This window comes from Grampus griseus (genome assembly GCF_964374135.1).
Source record: "Grampus griseus genome assembly, chromosome: 8".
NCBI classification, from domain to species: domain Eukaryota; kingdom Metazoa; phylum Chordata; class Mammalia; order Artiodactyla; family Delphinidae; genus Grampus; species Grampus griseus.
The window spans coordinates 31,246,168-31,268,251 of NC_139002.1; the positions used below are offsets into that span (position 1 = coordinate 31,246,168).

Sequence of the window (22,084 nt, forward strand, 5' to 3'; positions counted from 1 at the left end):
TTTGATGTAATCCAAATTCACCTTTTTTTATATTTAAGAAATAGAATTTCTTAGTAATAAAAAGGAATACATACTATTTTGTGTTCATAGTTTTTTTAAAGATAAAATTTACTACACTGAGATGGAGAAATCCAAAATGTACATTTATGGACTTTTGACAAATGCATACACCTGTGTAATGCAAACCCCATCAACATATAGAATACTACTATCACTTCAGAAAGTACTTTTGAGCCCCTTCTCAATCAACTCCACACACTCTCAAGGCAATCATTCTTCTGATTTTTTTTTGCCACCTTTGATTAGTTTTGCCTATACTAGAAATTCATATAGATAGAATTGATACCATGTAATCATTTGTGTCTATTTTCTTTCACTAAGCATAGGGTCTGTGAAATTCACATGTTTTGCATTTATCAGTAGACTGTTCCTTTTTATTGCCAAGTAATTTCCATTGTATGAAAATACTACATATCTTACTACCACTGTATAAGTTGGATTAAGTTTCAAAGAACTTGAATGAGAATTTGAAATTGTTGCCATTTTCAAGTGAAGAGTACGAATGTCCATTTTAGAAAATGTTACGTGGTTTACTCAATAAAGCAGTGTGGGGCTTCCCTGGTGGCACAGTGGTTGAGAGTCCGCCTGCTGATGCAGGGGACATGGGTTCGTGCCCCGGTCCGGGAAGATCCCACATGCCGCGGAGCGGCTGGGCCCGTGAGCCATGGCCACTGAGCCTGCGCGTCCGGAGCCTGTGCTCTGCAACGGGAGAGGCCACAACAGTGAGAGGCCCATGTACCAAAAAAAAAAAAAAAGAATAAAGCAGTGTGTATAACTATCATCTGAGATTTTACAGTAAATCCCCAGATTCTTGCATAGTACTTTGTTTTTTTATAAGAAAGTTAAATTTGAAACAGTTGAATATAATTTATTAATGTCTTTTAAAATGTTATATCTCCTACCGTAATATTTAACATTAAGTAGATTCAGTTTTGGACATATTGAGTTTGAGGTGCCTAGGATATATTCCAAGAGGTTGCTAATAGACAATTGGGCATATTGAAATATCACTCAATAGGGAGATAAGGGCTTGACTATCATCAGAAACATCCTAAGTAAAAAATTTACATTTAGAATTGAATTGACATTTAAAGTTCTATCTTCACCAATTAGTTAAAATTTATTGCAAGAATATAAGGATGATTTAATATTTGGCAATGCCATGTTTTTTAATAAGTAAAGTTAAAAAACACTATTTTTATTGTTTGCTAATGTTTTGAATATTTGATTAACTTATAATTTAAAAACTCTCACAAACTTAGAATAGAATATTTTCTATTGGTTGTATGAAATTTACTTCAAATGAGTAGTTAACATCATAGTTAAGGGAACAGTATTAGAAAAATTCTCCCTAAATATTTGCACATAAATAGAATGCTTATAATCACTATAATTATTTCATAATTGACATGACATAGAAATAAGTTATATAAAAATTGGGAATGAAGATATAGCATATTTTAAAACTCAGGTGTCTTGAGGTCACCTAGACTTATTCCTCAAGGAATAATAATAATGGGTCCATGTAAGATCCCTAATTTAATTTCTTTCCTTTCATCTCTCATCCCTATTTTCAATCTCATTCCTCTTCTCCACTCCACTACACCCTGCCACTGACTAATGTATTTATACTTTTAGAAATGTATGTATTCTTACAAAAACATGGCCTTAATTTTGTGATAGGTGTATTTTAAATGTACGCAAATAATATTATACCTTAGGTCTTACTTGGTCTCTTACTGTTTTTCAATCAACTTTTTTTTTAATCTATTGCTTTATGTCAGAGTAGTTTGTTACTTTTCACAGTTGCATGTTATCCCATGTTATCATGCACACCACATGTAACTTATCCATTCTCTTAGTGGCAAACATGTGGTTTGCCTCTAAATTTAAATTACCACAAACAGTGTTGGAGTGAATATGCTCATGTATGGGCTCTCTGTGTAAACTAAACCAGGTATGGGATTGCTGGTTTGTAGGGAATACTTCATTTCACACTGTCAAGAGTGTAGCAGTTTACTGCTCCCTCCAATACTGTATGAGTGTTCCTGTTTCCTCACATTTTCATCAATGGCTGAAGTTATGTAACTTTCTAAATTTTGCTCATCTAATTGTTTTGTTGTTGTTTTAATTTATTTTGATTCACATGTTTTTTATTACAAATAAGATTGTACATCTCCAAATATATTTATTAGCTATGCTGTGTTTTTGCTCTGTGAAATGATTAATTATAGTCTTCTTTTCCTGTTGAGTTTCTGGCCTTTTTCTTATTAACTTCAGAGGTTTCTTAAATATTTTAGTTATTCATCTCCTATTGGTTTAGATATTGCAAACAGCTTCTCCTAAGTTTTCATCTATATTTGTTCATGTTATTTATGTTGCTTTTTACTGAAAAGGATTCTTTAATTGTGATATTGTCCAGTGTTCTCTTTATGTTTTCACACTTTGGGTCTTTATTAATTTCCTCATTCATTATTTTTTTAAACATCTTTATTGAAGTATAATTGCTTTACAAGGTTGTGTTAGTTTCTGCTGTATAATAAAGTGAATCAGCTATATGTATACATATATCCCCATATCCCCTCCCTCTTGCACCTAACATAGGCAGAACACTCTATGACATAAATCACAGCAAGATCCTTTTTCACCCATATCCTAGAGAAATGGATATAAAGACAAAAATAAACAAATGAGACCTAATGAAACTTAAAAGCTTTTGCACAGCAAAGGAAATTATAAACAATCATATAAAACACAGATTCTGATTCCCATCACCTGAGTTTCAGTAGGTCTTGGGTGAAGCCTGAGAGTTTGTTTCCAGCAAGTTGCTAGATATTGTTGATTCTGCTGGTTCAAGATCCATGGTTTGAGAACCACTGGTCTCACGTCCCAATTCTGTCTCTATTAACAAGAGCAGGAAGATGGAAGCATAAAAGAAATGGAAAATTGTAGGCTAACAGTGCAAGATTGTATTTATTCCCAGTTATAGAACAATGGTACAGTGTAAATTTTACAAGAAGGTCATTGTCTGAAAATAAATATTTTTTTCTAACTAGCAGTGACAACTTGCATTTGTGAAGTGCCGAGAGGGCCTATCTGTCCACACTTGTTTTCATTTTCAAAGTTTACTGTCATTTTCAAACTAATATCTTCTCCAATCCCTTCTCCATCATAATTTGCTTTGTGAGGAGTGCAGATTTATTAAAAGATAGCCACAATTTACAGACATTTACAGAAGTCTTCTCAAAGTTGGTGATATTAAATATGAATAAATTTCAAGTAGAACATTTACACTAAAACAAAATTCACTGAAACCAAATTGGTTAATGGCTTTGTATTCACAGTAGTATAAGAGTGAGTTCCAGAGAAGACTAACAGTTATAAATCAGACATACAGTGCTATCATCAATAGTGCATTAATATTGCATTGGTCTTAGGAGGAAAAGTAATAGCTAAAACTAATCCTTTTACTGAAGCAAAGATTCAGATGTCACCTTCTCAATAGACTTTCTCTCTTTTTCGAAAATTGCACCCAACTGAGTACAGTACAAATTCCCTGTTTGCCTACTGTATTTAAACTTTTTTTTTGAATTTTTCTACAGAACTCATCACCTTTTAATATAATATACAATTTACTTAGTTATTAATTTTATTGTTTATTATCTTATCTCTCTGCTTTCCACATGAATGTAAGTTTCTTCAAGGACAGGGATTTGCTGTATCCCTAATTCCTAGAATGATATGCCCTCAACAGGTTTGTGGAATGAATCCTAAAATCAGCTTGGAAACAACCTTATGTCAATATGTTATAAATTTGTTGTGCACATGTTATGAGATGTAGTTAAAGAGGAAAATAATAACCAAAATAAAATGATAGGATATCAGAAATCGTGTAGGACAGGGACTTCAAACTCTAGGGTATGTGAAGACTTTCCAAAGGCAGACATAGGATCGTTTTAAATAAATCAGTTGCATCATCAATTTCTCAGTGGACTCTTCCATGGTATTGAGACCTAGCCCGTGGTGAGGTCCCGGTAGTACTCTGTCTCCACCTCCCTATTTATAGTTATTTTTATCTTATTTTATGAATGAGAGACATCACTCATTCATCCTAAAACAAGATGAAGAATATCTCTGAGTAGTAAAAACAATCTCTGGGGCTCCAAACAAAGAGACAATAGTGAAAGATTCTAATAGCTGGGTAACAAAGATTTGGCAAGTCAAATGGTTTATAGTTGAACAAAATTAAAGATGAGCCTAATTGAGTTTCCAGCTGGTATCATTAGAATTAACTTGGATAAAAGATCAGTGTGAGATTTAGGAGTTGTAACTTGGAAAGAGTTTAGATAATATAAGGAAATTCCATTTTTTATCATCCCCATCCTGAGGTTTCTCAGAACTTGTCTAAAAACAAGAAATGTAAATAAAACTGAGAGTGAGTCCTGACTCATTCTGGAAATAATTTATTCATCCGTAGATCCATGACCTAATGTTTTAACATCCCATAGCACTAAAAGTTGTATTTCAAGTAAAATTTTATGCTTAGGTATATATTATTTATAAAAGTTTGTAATGATGTTGTTAGGCTGAATTGATACTACTAATAATTATAATAGTAAATTACTCTTGAAGAATTTTCTTAACATGTACAGCTTGTCATAGGAAATAAATATTTTTAAGCACTATACACACACACACACACACACACACACACACACACACACACACATTCTTAATCAAGGCAAGTTTGGCAGTGATTAATAAAAGACTTGCAAATATACCCAGATTCTAGGTAACAGAAACTGAAATGGAATTTAGCATGCTAGATGGTTATTAAGGAATGTTCTCTTGGGATCAATATCTGTAGCAGGGAGGAGAAGGAAGCTGGAATAGGCAGAGGGAGAAGCTGCACCTCAGTGCTAGCTCAAGGACAGCCTCAGCTGACCCAATGGGCAGCTCTGGAGTCAGAATAGCCTTTCAAGATTGTCCTGGGCTGGACAAAGATGTCCAGGTATTCATATTCCCACATCGATCAGTCATTGAACATGTGCATCCTAAGAAGGGGCATGACCTTGAACAAGGTGGCTGTCTGTAGCTGATCGTAAGCAAGGGGCTGACTCCTGAAGGCTGCCTGCAGAGAGCCTGCCCTGCAGCAGGAGCAAGAACATCTTCAGTGAAGGGGAATCGACACCAACGCACTGGTGTCCAGCACAAATACATTTTACTTTAGAGTAAAATGCTTTAGGGAAACGGGCAAATACAACTTCAAGGAGAAAAAGCGATGATAAAATTCTGACTGAAGAGTGTGGTTTTAAAGTGGATGATATTGAATAAAAAATCATTACAATATTTAAATTCCTTTGGATATAAATAAAAAGTGAGGCAAGACTACTTCTGAAAATGTTAATATTTATAATGTGCTGGAAATTGCATTGTTCACCACAACTTAAAGACATGCCAAAAAATTTCAGATGTCAACTTAAAAATAAAGGTGGGGGGCTTCCCTGGTGACGCAGTGGTTGAGAGTCCGCCTGCCAATGCAGGGGACATGGGTTCGTGCCCTGGTTCGGGAAGATCCCACATGCCGCGGAGCGGCTGGGCCCGTGAGCCATGGCCGCTGAGCCTGAGCGTCCGGAGCCTGTGCTGCGCAACGGGAGAGGCCACAGCAGTGAGAGGCCCACGTACCACAAAAAAAAAAATAAAAAAATAAAAAAATAAAAAAAATAAAGGAGGGGGAGGACCTTCAAGATGGTGGAGGAGTAAGATGTGGAGATCACCTTTCTCCCCACAAATATATCAAAAATACATCTACATATGGAACAACTCCTACAGAACACCTACTGAATGCTTGCAGAAGACCTGACTTCCCAAAAAGCAAGAAATTCCCCATGTACCTGGGTAGGGCAAAAGAAAAAAGAAAAAAACAGAGACAAAAGAATAGGCATGGGACCTGCACCACTGGGAGGGAGCTGTGAAGGAGGAAAAGTTTCCACACACTAGGAAGCCCCTTCACTGGTGGAGACGGGGGTGGGCAGGGGGCGGGAAGCTTCGGAGCCATGGAGGAGAGCACAGCAACAGAGCTGCAGAGGGCAAAGTGGAGAGATTCCCGAACAGAGGATCGGTGCCGACCAGCACTCACCAGGCTGAGAGGCCTGTCTGCTCACCTGCCAGGGCAGGTGGGGCTGGGAGCTGAGGCTCGGGCTTCGGAGGTCAGACCCCAGGGAGAGGACTGGGGTTGGCTACATGAACACAGCCTGAAAGGGGCTAATGCGCCACAGCTAGCTGGGAGGGAGTCCGGGAAAAAGTTTGGAACTGCCAAAGAGTCAAAAGACCTCAGGGTGTGCGAGGAGAGGGGATTCACAGCACCGCCTAAATGAGTTCCAGAGACGGGCGCAAGCCTAGGACACCAGAGACAGGCATGAAATGCTAAGGCTGCTACTGCAGCCACCAAGAATACTGTGTGTCAAAAACAGAAATACAGATCAATGGAACAGGATAGAAAGCCCAGAGATAAACCCACACACATATGGACAACTTATCTTTGATAAAGGAGGCAGGAATATACAGTGGAGAAAAGACAGCCTCTTCAATAAGTGGTGCTGGGAAAACTGGACAGCTACATGTAAAAGAATGAAATTAGAACACTCCCTAACACCATACACAAAAATAAACTCAAAATGGATTAAAGACCTAAATGTAAGGCCAGACACTATCAAACTCTTAGATGTTGAGGAAAACATAGGCAGAAAACTATGACATAAATCACAGCAAGATTCTTTTTGACCCACCTCCTAGAGAAATGGAAATAAAAACAAAAATAAACAAATGGGACCTATGAAACTTAAAAGCTTTTGCACAGCAAAGGAAACCATAAACAAGACCAAAGACAACCCTCAGAATGGGAAAAATATTTGCAAATGAAGCCACTGACAAAGAATTAATCTCCAAAATTTACAAGCAGCTCATGCAACTTAATAACAAAAAAACAAAAACCCAATCCAAAAATGGGCAGAAGACCTAAGTAGACATTTCTCCAAAGAAGGTATACAGATTGCCAACAAACACATGAAAGAATGCTCAACATCATTAATCATTAGAGAAATGCAAATCAAAACTACAATGAGATATCATCTCACACTGGTCAGAATGGCCATCATCAAAAAATCTAGAAACAATAAATGCTGGAGAGGGTGTGGAGAAAAGGGAACCCTCTTGCACTGTTGGTGGGAATGCAAATTGATACAGCCACTATGAAGAACAGTATGGACATTCCTTAAAAAACTAAAAATAGACCTACCATATGACCCAGCAATCCAACTACTGGGCATATACCCTGAGAAAACCATAATTCAGAAATAGTCATGTACCAAAATGTTCATTGCAGCTCTATTTACAATATCCAGGACATGGAAGAAACCTAAGTGTCCATCAATAGTTGAATGGATAAAGAAGATGTGGCACATATATACAATGGAATATTACTCAGCCGTAATAAGAAACGAAACTGAGTTATTTGTAGTAAGGTAGATGGACCTAGAGTCTGTCATACAGAGTGAAGTAAGTCAGAAAGAGAAAAACAAATACCGTATGCTAACACATATATATGGAATCTAACAAAGAAAATAAAAAGGTCATGAAGAACCTAGGGGTAAGATGGGAATAAAGACACAGACCTACTAGAGGATGGACTTGAGGGTATGGGGAGGGAGAAGGGTAAGCTGTGACAAAATGAGAGTGGCATGGACATATATACACTACCAAGAGTAAAAAAGATAGCTAGTGGGAAACAGCCACATAGCATAGGGAGATCAGCTTGGTAGTTTGTGACCACCTATAGGGATGGGATAGGGAGGGTGGGAGGGATGGAGATGCAAGAGGGAAGAGATATGGGAACATATGTATATGTATAACTGATTCACTTTGTTATCAAGCTGAAACTAATACACCATTGTAAAGCAATTATACTCCAATAAAGATGTTAAAAAAAAAAAAAGAATCCTGTGTGCGAGCACAGGTCACTATCCACACCTCCCCTCCCAGGAGCCAGTGCAGCCCGTCACTGCCAGGGGCCTGTGACCCAGGGACAACTTCCCCGCGAGAGCACACGATGCCCTCAAGCTGTTGCAATGTCATGCTGGCCTCTGCCATTGCAGGCTCGCCTCACGTTCTGTACCCCTCTGGCCTGAGTGAGCCAGAGCCCCCATATCAGCCGCTACTTTAACCCCCTCCTGTCTGGGTGAAGAACAGACACCAGAGGGCGACCTACATGCAGATGCGGGGTCAAAACCAAAGCTGAATCCCAGGAGCTATGTGAACAAAGAAGAGAAGGGGAAATCTCTCTGTGCAGCCTCAGGAGCAGTGGATTAAATCTCCATAATCAATTTGATGTGCCCTGCATCTGTGGAATAACTCAATAGACAATGAATCATCCCAAAACTGAGGCAGTGGACTTTGGGAGCAACTGTAGACTTGGGGTTTGCTTTCTGCATCTAATTTGTTTCTAGTTTTATGTTTATCATAGTTTAGTATTTAGAGCTTATTATCATAGGTAGCTTTGTTTATTGATTTGGTTGCTCTTTTCCTTTTTTAAATATATATATATATATATATAGAGAGAGAGGGAGTTTGTTTCTTTGTTTTCCTTTTTCTTTTTGTGAGTTTGTATCTGTATGCTTCTTTCTGTGATATTGTCTGTATAGGTTTGCTTTTACCATTTGTCCTAGTGTTCTGTCTGTCCATTTTTTTTCCTTTAGTATAGTTTTTAGCACTTGTTATCATTGATGGATGTGTTTATTGGTTTGGTTGCTCTTTTTTTAAATTACTTTTTAATTTTAATAATTAATTTTAATTTTTTTATTTTAATAACTTTATTTTATTATTTTCTTTTCTTTTTTTCTTTCCTCCCTTTTCTTCTGAGCTGTGTGGCTGACAGTGTCTTGGTGCTCTGTCTAGGTGTTAGGCCTGAGCCTCTTGAGGTGGGAGAGCTGAATTCAGGACATTGGCCCACCAGAGACCTCCCAGCCCCTTGTAATATTAATTGGCGAGAACTCTCCCAGAGATCTCCATCTCAACACTAGGACCCAGCTCCACTCAACGACCAGCAAGCTCCATTGCTGGACACCCCATGCCAAACAACTAGCAAGACAGGAACACAACCCCATCCATTAACAGAGAGGCTGCCTAAAATCATACTAAGTTCACAGACACCCCAAAACACACCACCAGATGCAGTCCTGCCCACCAGAAAGACAAGATCCAGCTTCACCCACCAGAACACAGGCCGCAATTTCCTCCATCAGGAAGCCTACACAACCCACTGAACCAACATTACCCACTGGAGGCAGACACCCAAAACAATGGGAACTATGAACCTACAGCCTGAGAAAAGGAGACCTTAAACACAGTAAGTTAAGCAAAATGAGAAAACAGAAAAATACACAGCAGATGAAGGAGCAAGGTTAAAACCCACCAGGCCAAAAAATGAAGAGGAAATAGACAGTCTACCTGAAAAAGAATTCAGAGTAATGATAGTAAAGATGATCCAAAACCATGGAAATAGAATGGAGAAAATACAAGAAACATTTAACAAGGACCTAAAAGAACTAAAGAACAAACAAACAATGATGAACGATACAATAAATGAAATTAAAAATTCTCTAGAGGAAACAATAGCAGAATAAATGAGGCTGAAGAATGGAAAAGTGACCTGGAAGATAAAATAGTGAAAGAAACTACCACAGAGCAGAAAAAAAAGATAAAAGGAATAAAAAGAATTAAGGACAGTCTCAGAGACCTCTGGGACAGCATTAAACGCATGAACATTCAAATTATAGGGGTCCTAGAAGAAGAAGAGAAAAAGAAAGGGACTGCAAAAATATTGGAAGAGATTATAGTTGAAAACTTCCCTTATACGGGAAAGGAAATAGTCAATCAAGACCAGGAAGTGCAGAGAGCCCCATACAGTATAAATCCAAGGAGAAACATGCCAGGACACATATTAATCATACTATCAAAAATTAAATACAAAGAAAAAATATTAAAAGCACCAAGAGAAAAGCAACAAATATCATACAAGGGAATCCCCATAAGGTTAACAGCTGATTTTTCAGCAGAAATTCTGAAAGCCAGAAGGGACTGGCAGAACATATTGAAAGTGATGAAAGGGAGAAACGTACAACCAAGATTACTCTACCCAGCAATGATCTCATTCAGATTTGACAGAGAAATTAAAACCTTTACAGACAACAAAAACTAAGAGAATTCAGCAACATCAAACCAGCTTTACAGCAGATGCTAAAGGAACTTCTCTAGGCAGAAATACAAGAGAAGGAAAAGACCTACAGTAATAAACACAAAACAATTAAGAAAATGATAATACAAACATACATATTGATAATTACCTTAAATGTAAATGGACTAAATGCTCGAACCAAAACACATAGACTGGCTGAATGGGTACAAAAACCAGACCCATATGTATGCTGTCTACAAGAGACCCACTTCAGACCTAGGCACACATACAGACTGAAAGTGAGGGGTTAGAAAAAGATATTCCATGCAAAAGGAAATCAAAAGAAAGCTGGAGTTGCAATTCTCATATCAGAAAAAATAGACTTTAAAATAAAGACTGTTACAAGAGACAAAGAAGGACACTACATAATGACCAAGGGATCAATCCAAAAAGATATTACAATTGTAAATATTTATGCACTGAACATAGGAGCAGTTCAATACATAAGGCAAATGCTAACAGCCATAAAAGGGGAAATCAACAGTAACACAGTAATAGTAAGGGACTTTAACACCCCACATTCACCAATGGACAGATCATCCAAAATGAAAATAAATAAGGAAACACAAACTTTAAATGACACATTAAACAAGATGGACTTAATTGATATTTATAGGACATTCCATCCAAAAACAATGAAATACACTTTCTTCTCAAGTGCTCATGGAACATTCTCCAGGATAGATCACATCTTGGGTCACAAATCAAGCCTCAGTAAATTTAAGAAAATTGAAATCATATCAAGCATCTTTTCTGACCACAACGCTATGGTATTAGAAATAAAGTACAGGGAAAGAAATGTAAAAAACACAAACACTTGGAGGATAAATAATATGTTGCTAAATAACCAAGGCATCACTGAAGAAATCAAAGAGGAAATCAAAAAACACCTAGAGGCAAATGACAATGAAAACACAATGATCCAAAATCTATGGGATGCAGCAAAAGCAGTTCTAAGAGGGAAGTTTATAGCAATACAATGCTACCTCAAGAAACAAGAAACATCTCAAATAAACAACCTAAACTTACACCTAAAGAAATTAGAGAAAGAAGAACAAAAAAACCCCAGAGTTATCAGAAGGAAAGAAATCATAAAGATCAGATCAGAAATAAGTGAAAAAGAAATGAAGGAAACAATAGCAAAGAGCAATAAAACTAAAAGCTGGTTCTTGGAGAAGATAAACAAAATTGATGAACCATTAGCCAGACTCATCAGAAAAAAAAGGGAAAAGGGTCAAATCAATAGAATTAGAAATGAAAAGGAGAAGTAAGAACTGACACTGCAGAAATACAAAGGATCATGGGAGATTACTACAAGCAACTCTGCCAATATAATGGACAACCTGGAAGAAATAGACAAATTGTTAGAAAAGCACAACCTTCTGAGACTGAACTAGGAAGAAATACAAAATATCAACAGACCAATCACAAGCACTGAAATTGAAACTGATTAAAAATCTTCCAACAAACAAAAGCCCAGGATCAGATGGCTTCACAGGCGAAGTCTATCATTTAGAGAAGAGCTAACACCTATCCTTCTCAAACTCTTACATAATATAGCAGAGGGAGGAACACTCCCAAACTCATTCTATGAGGCCACAGCCACCTGATACAAAAACCAAAGATGTCACAAAAAAAGAAAAGTACAGGCCAATATCACTGATGAACATAGATGCAAACCTCCTCAACAAAATACTAGCAAACAGAATCCAACAGCACATTTAAAGGATCATACACCATGATCAAGTGGGGTTTATCCCAGGAGTGCAAGGATTCTTCAATGTATGCAAATCAATCAATGTGATAAACCATATTAACAAATTGAAGGAGACAAACCATATGATCATCTTGATAGATGCAGAAAAATCTTTGGAAAAAATTCAACACCCATTTATGATAAAAACCCTCCAGAAAGTGGGCATAGAGAGAACTTATCTTAACATAATAAAGGCCATATATGACAAATCCACAGCCAACATTGTTCTCAATGTTGGTGGAAAACTGAAACCATTTCCACTAAGATCGGGAACAAGACAAGTTTGCCCTCTCTCACCACTATTATTCAACATAGTTTTGGAAGTTTTAGCCACAGCAACCATAGAAGAAAAAGAAATAAAACGAATCCAAATCAGAAAAGCAAAAGTAAAACTGTCACTGATTGCACATGACATGATACTATACATAGAGACTCCTAAAGATGCTACCAGAAAACTACTGGAGCTAATCAATGAATTTGGTAAAGTAGCAGGATACAAAATTAATGCACAAAAATTTCTTGCATTCCTATACACTAATGATGAAAAATTTGAAAGAGAAATTAAGGAAACACTCCCATTTACCATTGCAATAAAAGCATAAAATACCTAGGAATCAATCTACCTAAGGAGACAAAAGACCTGTATGCAGAAAACTATAAGACACAGATGAAAGAAGTTACAAATGACACAAACAGATGGAGAGGTATACCATGTTCTTGGATTGGAACAATCAACATTGTGAATGAAAATGACTCTACTACCCAAAGCAATCTACAGATTCAATGCAATGCCTATCAAACTACCAATGGCATTTTTCATGGAACCAGAACACAAGATTTCACAATTTGTATGGAAACACAAAAGACCCCGAATAGCCAAAGCAATCTTGAGAAAGAAAAAGAGAGCTGGAGGAATCAGGCTCCCTGACTTCAGACTATACTACAAAGCTACAGTAATCAAGAGAGTATGGTACTGGCACAAAAACAGAAATATAGATCAATGGAGCAGGATAGAAAGCCCAGAGATAAACCCATGTATCTATGGTTACCTTATCTTTGATAAAGGAGGCAAGAATATACAATGGAGAAAAGACAGCCTCTTCAATAAGTGGTGCTGGGAAAACTGGACAGCCACATGTAAAAGAATGAAATTGGAAAACTCCCTAACACCATACACAAGAAAACCCCTCAAAATGGATTAAAGAACTAAATGTAAGGCCAGACAGTATAAAACTCTCAGAGGAAAACATAGGCAGAACACTCTATGACATAAATCACAGCAAGATCACAGCAAGATCCCTTTTGACCCACCTCCTAGAGAAAGGGAAATAAAAACAAAAATAAACAAATGGGACCTAATGAAGCTTAAAAGATTTTGCACAGCAAGGAAACCATAAACAAGACAAAAAGACAACCCTCAGAATGGGAGAAAATATTTGCAAATGAAGCAACTGACACAGGATTAGTCTCCAAAATATACAAGAAGCTCATGCAGCTCAATATCAAAAATCAAGCAACCCAATCCAAAAATGGGTAGAAGACTAAACAGACATTTCTTCAGAGAGGATATACAGATTGCCCACAAAGACATGAAAGGATGCTCAACATCACTAATCATTAGAGAAATGCAAATCAAAAGTACAATTTGGTATTACCTCATACCAGTCAGAATGGCCATCATCAAAAATTCTACAAACAATAAATGCTGGAGAGGGTGTAGAGGAAAGGGAACCCTCTTGCACTGTTGGTGGGAATGTAAATTGATACAGCCACTATGGAGGTTCCTTAAAAAATTTTAAAAGAACTACCATACATACGACCCAGCAATCTCACTACTGGGCATATATACCCTGAGAAAACCATAATTCAAAAATAGACATGTATCACAATGTTCACTGCAGCACTGTTTATAATAGCCAGGACATGGAAGCAAACTAAGTGTCCATCATCAGATGAATGGGTGAAGAAGATGTGGCACATATATACAATATAATATTAGCCATAAAAAGAAATGAAATTGAGTTATTTGTAGTGAGGTGGATGGACCTAGAATCTGTCATACAGAGTGAAGTCAGAAAGAGAAAAACAAATACTGTATGCTAACACATATATATGGAATCTAAAAATTTTTTTAAAAGTGGTTTTGAAGAACCTAGGGGTAGGATAGGAATAAAGACAAAGATGTAGAGAATAGACTTGAGGACACAGGGAGGGGGAAGGGTAACCTGGGACGACGTGAGAGAGTGGCATGGACATATATACACTACCAAAGGTAAAACAGATGGCTAGTGGGAAGCAGCCGCATAGCACAGGGAGATCAGCTCAGTGCTTTGTGACCACCTAGAGGGTTGGGATAGGGAGGGTGGTAGGGAGATGCAAGAGGGAGGGGATATGGGGATATATGTATACCTATAGCTGATTCGCTTTGTTATACAGCAGAAACTAACACACCATTGTAAAGCAATTATACTCCAATAAAGATGTTTTAAAAAATCCAAATTATAAAAAATAAAGGAGGGATACATTTCTCTTCAAAAATAATCTAGGGAGTAGGTGAGCAGAAAAAATGTGTGAAGAACACTGCTCTAATCTAACAGGCCATTTTACAAATGATAATCTTGATACTCCGAGATGGTAGCATACTCGCACCTAATCCTGAAGCCAGACCCGTAAAGCAGTATTACCTGACATTTCTTTTTTACCTGGTGGTGTGAAGACCCATTGTGAATATACTTCAAAGAGAATACAGCTCTCATCTAGGGCTTTTTCACCTCGGATATCTGACCTCTGCCAAATTGCAGTGTGTATATTTATGTGTATTTTCCTGACGAACACTTCTATAGTTTTATGGTCACTTTACAGGAGACATCAACATAAACAGAACTTAATAGTTAACTCATAAGTCTCTACCCAGGTAATTGCCTTCTTAATTCAAGTTCATTTCTCTGTTGAATCTCTTACCTGAGGCTCATGCTTTTCTGACCCTCTTGCATACTCTTGTCTCTTACCTCTTTCAAAGATGTGAAACAGTCTTCACGCAGAAAAACCTCTTTTATTAAATCTTACTTGTAGTAAGTCATCCATGATCTCAACAGGGTGACCTAGTCTATGTTAACTACGCACGAACTGAAGACTTCTTTAAACTAGAGCGGGACATGAAAATTAATTGCTCTGGGAAGATTCTGATTGCCAGATATGGGAAAATTTTCAGAGGAAATAAGGTAAAAAATAATCTTTTTTTCTTTTCCACAAAAATAAAAAGTTATATTGTATCTTACATGGGTAGAACCACATCCTTAAAACTTTTGGAGGACTGTGATCTTCTCATACTCTGTACCAGCCCACCTAATAGGGAAGATACATTTTCTAGCTTATATACAGGGGTTTTAAACTGGGTCATTTGAATTCGGCCAGGGTAGAAGTTCAGGGAAACAGAACAGGTTTTTTCCATACCTACACATTATGCCTGTGGTCTACAAAGAAGCATGCATTTGATTTGTTGTTAACCTTCAGTATCTTTGTTTTAAATGTTACCTTTGAAAATATTTACTAAATTAAATTTTAGTATTCTTATTATAGGTAATGAGAGAAACCAATTTATACACAGCAGTTTTGAAAGTTACTATCACTTAATTTGGCTTGATTTGCTAATATTTTTTCCTTTTTTGTGGGAAACTAAATTTCAGAAATATTCCCTCTCAACCATAGAAGAAATGGGAGTCTAGTCTGTGGAGTCTACTTGCTTATTGTGCTTCTAGACTAGAGGAAGGAAGTAGCACATACTCACTACCACTAATATGTACATTTTTAAAATCTGCTGCTCTGAGGGCTGATTCAGCCCTGGAAACTCATTTTTAGAGCTTGCAGTAGGAAAAAGAAAAAGCCAACTCTCTGTGAGATGTCCCTTGTTTTAAGTCTAAGGATAAAAGATTGAAGATAAAGTTTAGCTACTTATTTAAGAGTAATTTTGAGTTACCAACCTAAAATATGAAAGACTGTCTATTCCAGGTTAAAAATGCCCAGCTGGCTGGGGCCAAAGGGATCATTTTGTACTCAGATCCTGCTGATTACTTTGCTCCCGGGGTGGAGTCCTATCCAGGTGGTTGGAATCTTCCTGGAGGTGGTGTTCAGCGTGGAAATATCTTAAATCTTAATGGTGCAGGGGACCCTCTCACACCTGGCTACCCAGCAAATGGTGAGTGACCAGGCCTTAATCATCACAAAAACCTTAACATTGTAAAGTGATTTTACCAAAGGATTTCCTTTGACACATGGATAAAGTATGTCTTTTTCTCGTTCTCTTTGTGTCTAAGAATAAAGGAATTTGAACTCAGAAAATTGTTGGTTCGGGTCCCTTATCCCTTATTTGGAATCCTCGGGTCTGATAGGTTTTGAAATGCAGACATTTTCAGATATTTAAAAGTAATATGGTGCATATACCATTTCTTGCATAACATTCACATAGGAGGCTGGAACATAAAATGGGAAGCAAGCATGTAAATATTTTTGCAGTAAAATGTATGAATAATCATATTAAGCAGAGGAATGTAAGTAATATAGTCTGTCTATTCAAGTCAGATCTTGCTTCCAGATTAGTTTACATCAGATCATGTTTTGTTGACAAGTAAATTCCCCCCAATTAATGGATTTCACAGTTTTTAAAATTTCTAGTTGTAGATAAGGGATAGTAGAACAAAAGAAGTTCTATAAATCCCTGAAATGACATTTAGAATTTAGAGCCTAGAAAATGCTTATTGTATCATTGCTGTATAAAGATAATAGTGATCACTTTCAAGGAGTATTTCCTAAATGCTAGCTCTTACATGCCTTAACAACCCTATAAGCTTTGTTATGTTATTATCTCTACTTGATAGAGGAGGGAAGCGAGACTAGAAGTAAGCAAACTCTGCCCTAGACCATCACACCACTAAATGAGGAGTGGGGATTCAAATTCAGATGGTCTGGCTCCGGAGTCCACATGTTTGTCTTATGCTGAAATGCTCTGCTGTAAAACAGTAGATCATTAACAAAGGGAGCTAATTTATTTTGAATGTACTCAGCTAGTTGATGACATTTACAAAAATCTGTGATCACTTAATTTGTGTGGTTTAAAACTAACTAAGGTGTGTACCTTGGATAAAATAGGTTACCAAGTATCCATGGCATTTCCATATTTATATTTCATCTGGTTTTTCTATCAAATTGTAAACTCCTTTAAAGTTTATGCATTTTGGCTTCGTAAATCTTGTAATATAGTACATTATCATAGATTTTTGTAAAGCAATACATATTATCCTATAGTAAAATCACTTAAGTCTACCTGAACTTTACTTACTTAGCCTTTTTATTCCCAAGCTTTGAAAAATGCAACTTCTCCCAAGCTCTGTTGGTTATATAAAGTTAAAATTGTACCTCCTGCTGATGCAGGGGACACGGGTTCGTGCCCCGGTCCGGGAAGATCCCACATGCCGTGGAGGGGCTGGGCCCGTGAGCCATGGCCGCTGAGCCTGCACGTCCGGAGCCTGTGCTCCGCAACGGGAGAGGCCACAGCAGTGAGAGGCCCGCATACCACACACAAAAAAAAAACATGTGAACATAAAATAAGATTAACTGGACTATTTCTGTTTATTATCCTCAAATTTAAAAGATGACATTGTAGAAAGAAAAATGATGTTATCCCTGTGAGGCTTGCATTTGTTGAATTCCCTTTTGTGCCCTATTTTTTTCTTTTCCTTTTAATTTTAGTTTTTATTATGGAATAGTTCTAACATACAAAAAAATAGAGAAAATTGTCACCACTTTGTCAATCTTATTTTATCTCTTCGTCTTTCCTTTTGCATTATTACCCTAAGGAATTTTAAAACAAATCCAATGCAACATATTATTATGTCATTTTACTATAAAAAGAATAGCTTTTGCAATCCCCTAAAGCTCTTATAATTTAAAACTTTGAAGAAAAAAATGGAAAAATAGCTCTTATTTTTCTTAAATCTGAAGAAATGACAGAAAATGTGTTTTTATTTTGAGGTGCAGTTTACATGTAACAAAACGCACAGGTCTTGAGTTAATTCAATAATTTTTTTAAATTACATGTATCTATATCACTCAAAATAAGATATAGGACATTTCTATGACTCCAGAAAGTTCTCTGGTGCCCCTTTCTGGTCAATTTTTACCATATTCCCCTAGAAGCAACCACTTTCTGATATCTGTCATCATTGATTAGTTTGGTTTTGAACTTCATATAAATGGAATCAGATAGTAACTATTCTTTTGTGTGCTGGTGTAAAATCAAATAACAGTCAAGCTAAGAAGAAAGAAAAGAGAATTTTATTTGAGTCAAACTGAGGATTATAACCCAGGGAACAGATTTGCAGAAGCTGTGAGAACTGTTCCATTGGTCAGGAGTTAGAGATGCAATTTTATACATTTCTGAGACAAAGAATTTCTGTGTTGTATTGACAGGTTAGCATTCTACATAAAGTTGATCAAAGATGTTTTGGTCAATACAACTCCCTGTATGGGATGAAAAAGAAACTAAAATAACCTGAAAATTGTCTGAATAAAGCAACCATTTTTCTTAAAGGTGATTACATCCTCCTGTTTGAGGAGGTCTGGTTAATGTACAATACAGATGCACACTGAACATTGGGAAAGGCCTACCACAAAGCGGGCATATTATTTTTTTCCTTTCTTAGTTTGATTTCCCGGTCATAGAAAAATTTATGATTTTCCCTCATCGTTTGCCTTGCTGCTCTCACTCAGTACAACGATTAGAGATTACTCATGTTATTGTGTGTGTTAATAGTTTCTTCCCTTTACTTGCTGAGTAGAATTCTATTATGCGACTGTTCTACAAATTGCTTATTCATTCTCCTATTTACAAACAGCTGGACTGTGTCCCGTATGGGCTACCTAGATTCAGCTGCTATGAGCAATTTTGTGCAGGTCTTTTTGTGGGCATATGTTTCCATCTTTCTTGGGTAAATACCTAGGAGTGTAATTGTTCTGCCATAGGGCATAATTCTGCATAACATTATTTTTCAAAGAAGTTATTTAAAGTGACTCTCTAATTATACACTCTTACAAGAATGTATGAGAGTTTCAGTTGCTCCACATTTTCGCTAACATTTGAAACTGTCTTTCTAATTGTAACAGTTCTAGTAGATGCAATTTAAGAATATGTTTAATCTGATTTACAGAGAACATTTTGAAAGGGACTCCATTTTTATTAGAAGTATGTTCAACTTTTTTTCAGAATATGCTTATAGATGTGAAATCGCAGAGGCTGTTGGTCTTCCAAGTATTCCTGTTCATCCAATTGGATACTATGATGCACAGAAGCTCCTAGAGTAAGTTTGTAAGAAACAAACCGATGGCTATTTGGGTAATTCTCTTTACTGGCAATCTTCAACTTTCATGCTTTTATCTCCATTATTTGATACTGAAGTTTTCTGTGCTCAATTTTTACCATACCCCCCTAGAAGCAACCACTTTCTGATATCTATCATCATTGATTAGTTTGGTTTTGAACTTGATATAAATGGAATCAGATAGTGTCTATTCTTTTGTGTGTTGGCAGAAAATCAAATAAGCATACAATTTTATCACCATTTTATAGAACAGTGGTTCTAACCTGGGATTTGCTTTAAATACTGGTATCCAGTGTGTGACAGCCATGAAAGTGAGTCTTTCAGATCATCAACTGTGGGGAGTGTCATTGATAAGGTGCTCCACTGTGTTTTGAAATCCATCACCCTGTTTGTATCAAGGCCATGCTTCCCATAGATGCTCCCAGTCAGTAACTAAATGCAGCAAGGGTACTAAATGAGGCCCATTACTGGGAGGCATGGGACTCCTCTGATGGGAGACTCTGGCTCAGGACTCCCTGACAGCCTTGCTATCAAGGGATTCTGCCACCAGCATTCTTCTTTCTTCTCTTTCTCTTTTACCCCATTTCTGACCTGCATTGCAGTCTGATGGCTTTCTCAGCCTCTCTTAGCTCCCTTGCTATTTCCTTTACACGCCTTTCCCCTAATAAATCTCTTACTTATTGAAACCTCTTATTGTCTACTTCTTGGTGGACCTGGAATAATGCCCTTTGAAAGCATCTTCCATTGATTTTCATCTTTATCCATTCCACTTCTTCCTCTGCTTTCACTATTGAAGCTTCTCCAAAGTTGTTATTGTTTAACCTGACATTGGAGCTCTTTCCTCTTTCCTGTCCTGCTTTCTCTCATCTGCATGTCCCTTCTTCTCCATTATCCTTGAGGAGGGGAGAGAGCACTGACTTCTCTGAAAGTAGAATCACTGGAGACCAAAGCATCTGGCCAGTTAGTCCCTTTTCTTCTTTGAGTTTAAGGCATTCTTAATCATTTTATTCTAGAATGTATAAGAAAACTTATTTATGACCTAGTTCAGTGCCCTCATTTTTACAGGTGAGGAGGCTGTCATCAGAGAATTGGAGGTGTCTGTCCAATTTAAGGGCAGATTAAGGAATAGCAAGCACCCTGGTCTTTTTTTCTTTTGAGCTCTTAGCTTTACCACATGGGTTAAGATTCAGGATGGGGCACAACTTTTGAGGGCACCACGGACTATGTGTTTGTGTAAATATAAAGTCTAAATATTCATTATATTTAAAAGATGAACGTGATTGTAGCTTTACCTGTGATAGTGGAAAATTGTAAACAACACAAATCTTCAATAATTGATAAGTAGTTAAATATATTACTGTCTATGACAGTACATGAAGCCATTAAAATATATGTTGTACAAGAGTATTTAACAATGTGGGTACATGCTTATGCTATACTATTAAATAGAAAAAGTAGATTTCAAATATACATATATATATATATATATATATATAAAATCCCTAAATTATATGTTTTAAAAAGTGAACCTGTATTATCTTTGTAGTTAGAAAAAGAGTGCATGGAAGGAAAGAAGGAAGGATTATACAGAATTGGACGTGAGGTTTATTTAGCCATGTCTACCATTTGACTGCTCTGGTAAACTAGTTGAATTTGGCTATGCCCTAACTGGGTAGTAGAATTATTAATACTTGATCAAAAAAATTACCAAATGTATTTAAGTCAGCTTTAGTAAGTCATTTTGTAAATGCAGTCATCATTAAATAACATAAATTCTATGGAAGTATATTTTGCATTCAAAACACCATGATTAAAAATGAATTTTGGTAGTACAGAAATGTATTAAAATGTATTTGGAAGGAGAAGATGATCTGTATATACTAAAAGCAATAAGATAATTTCTGTTTTACCATCCATACCTTCTAAGGTATAGTGAAATGTTCTAGACTGGAATTTAGTCATAAAACATTTTAAGAACATGTAATTTGTTTATGAATTTAATTGAGAGTATTTACTCCCTCTGCATAATTATCTAGGGAGTGTGCTACATATCCATTATAGTCAGTTCCCATATTCCCACAAACGGTTAGCAGTGTAACATTATGTATTAATTAGAATAGACAGTATTTTACAAATTGGATATATCATAAAATGAAAGTTTCTTAACAAGTATTTGAGAAGAAGAGGAGAGACATAAAGTTATATAATGGCCCAGGTATGCCGACAACTTTAATAAAAAGTTGATGAAATGTGAATTATAGAAAAAAGAAAATTGTGTTTACCTAGGTGGGAGAAAAGGGGAACAGGGTGTGTGTTCTTTCTTATTCTTTTTTGCATCTGTACTGAAGGGAATGTGGTTACATGGTTTCTTTTTGTCTCCCTGAGTAACTATCAGGATTATAATGACAGCAACGACAATAATAATAAAGACAATGATAATAGCATCTAACATGCATAGAGTGCTAATTATATTCTAGCACTTACTTTTTGCTAAATGATTACATACTGTTTATCAATTAGCCCATAAAACAACTACATGTGTTAGTATTGTGATAACTAATTTTACAAATAAAGAAATCAAAGTTCAGAGAGTATGTGATAGAT

The 22,084-nt window shown here is 36.6% G+C and overlaps 1 protein-coding gene across 1 annotated transcript in view; it reads left to right on the plus strand.

The window, feature by feature from the left end:
* Positions 1-22,084, plus strand: part of LOC309825946 (glutamate carboxypeptidase 2) — a 58,542-nt gene that overhangs the window by 4,714 nt on the left and 31,744 nt on the right. Inside the window, exons 3-5 of the mRNA XM_082659834.1 lie at positions 15,203-15,328; positions 16,116-16,302; positions 19,366-19,459. Of these exons, the coding sequence (XP_082515960.1) occupies positions 15,203-15,328; positions 16,116-16,302; positions 19,366-19,459 (407 nt within the window). The remainder of the gene's footprint in view (positions 1-15,202; positions 15,329-16,115; positions 16,303-19,365; positions 19,460-22,084) is intronic.